General features: G+C 39.3%; 1 protein-coding gene across 1 annotated transcript; it reads left to right on the top strand.

Moving 5' to 3' along the window:
* Window positions 1–307: 307 nt before the first annotated feature.
* On the top strand, window positions 308–1165 carry pgfb (placental growth factor b; the record flags this gene model as incomplete). Its single annotated transcript, XM_028566347.1, has 4 exons — window positions 308–499; window positions 601–680; window positions 1014–1043; window positions 1150–1165. Coding segments are annotated over exons 1-4 (318 nt in total), but the record flags the coding sequence as incomplete, so codon positions are not given.
* Between the last annotated feature and the right edge of the window lie 228 nt (window positions 1166–1393).

The following is a 1393-nucleotide window of genomic DNA, read 5'->3' as shown; positions in this document are numbered from 1 at the left end:
GTGTGATCATAAACCGTGCAGCTTAATTCAAGTATTACAAATACCTCTTTTCTGGTAGCTCTAATTAAGCTTTACATACATAAACTCAAAGAAGTTGGATGTCAATTGCAATCTGCACTGTGATCTTAAGATAGAAAGACAGATAGGTGGACAGAAAATAATAACAAATATACATTTATCTGACCTTGCATCCTGCTCAGCACCTGTATTTTCCTCTCGAAGCAAGATTCTTCAAAAGAAACACAGGATGACTAATAATTGCAAAGTGGCCTATGCTCAAGCCTCAATACTCTCATCCATAGTTTTGATGTTCCAAGAAGTGTGGGGTCGCAGCTTCTGCCGGACCATTGAGAAGCTGGTGGAGGTGGTGCAGGAGTACCCAACAGAGGTGGAGCACATCTACAGCCCCGCCTGTGTGCCGCTGGTGAGGTGTGCAGGTTGCTGTGGGGATGAAAACCTGGAGTGCCATCCCACCCACACCACAAACGTCACCATGCAGGTAAGACAAGGACATGTGCAATCCAATTATTAATATACAATTTGTGTGATCCATTACTGTATTTGATTCTATTGGTAATCTTAACTGGTTTTATCCCTTAGCTGTTGAAGATCAGGCCATCAGAGCCAGGTCAAGAATATGTTGAGATGACGTTTGTGGAGCATCAGACATGTGAATGTAGGTAAGAAAACAAGTCATTTGTGACATGAAATATTCATAAGTATGCATAAAACAACCCTGTCTACCTAGACATTACATTTATGTATGTAGTGCCATCAAAGTAAAACAATTTATTATGATAATGAGGAAACTTTTCTAGTTAATGTTTCTGCCAAGTTTCATACTGAACATATCTGCTAAAGGCTAAAAAATGTTGCCAGTGAACATAATCAAAACAAACATTGTCAAAACAAAGTATTGGTACATAAATATAATTTCTAGGAGACGGGTTTGACACATACAAATGATGTTGCACCTATAGATGTTCTTTCTAATTTTTTGATTTGTTCCTCAGAGTCAGGAAACCTATTGTGAAGGTTGAAAGGTAAGAACATGAATGTATTGCTGCATACGTTTTGAGATTGTTGATAAGAAAATAGTTGTCCATCTGAGAGAATAGAGGCTTGTTGGTAATTGTGTTCCCCTTGTAGGAAAAGGCAAAGAGGAAGAGGAAAGAAAAGAAAGGAGAGACAAAAAACAAAAGAATGTGACAGGTGATGGCACAATCTTAGGTGAAAGGTATTCATACATCCTCCAACTATCAACTAACAGCATTAAAGATCCCTTATTCTTTCTTGTGTTTTTCAGGTGCCAGAACCCTCGCAGGTAACTGCAGTGGTGACCCAAACCCCCAGTTGCAGTGTGGCTCACTATTTATTTCCAACCCAGCATCCA

The sequence above is a fragment of the Perca flavescens genome, chromosome 20, assembly GCF_004354835.1.
Source record: "Perca flavescens isolate YP-PL-M2 chromosome 20, PFLA_1.0, whole genome shotgun sequence".
NCBI classification, from domain to species: Eukaryota; Metazoa; Chordata; class Actinopteri; order Perciformes; family Percidae; genus Perca; species Perca flavescens.
The sequence above is the reverse complement of the archived record's forward strand: the minus strand, read 5'-3'. Positions and strand labels throughout refer to the sequence as shown.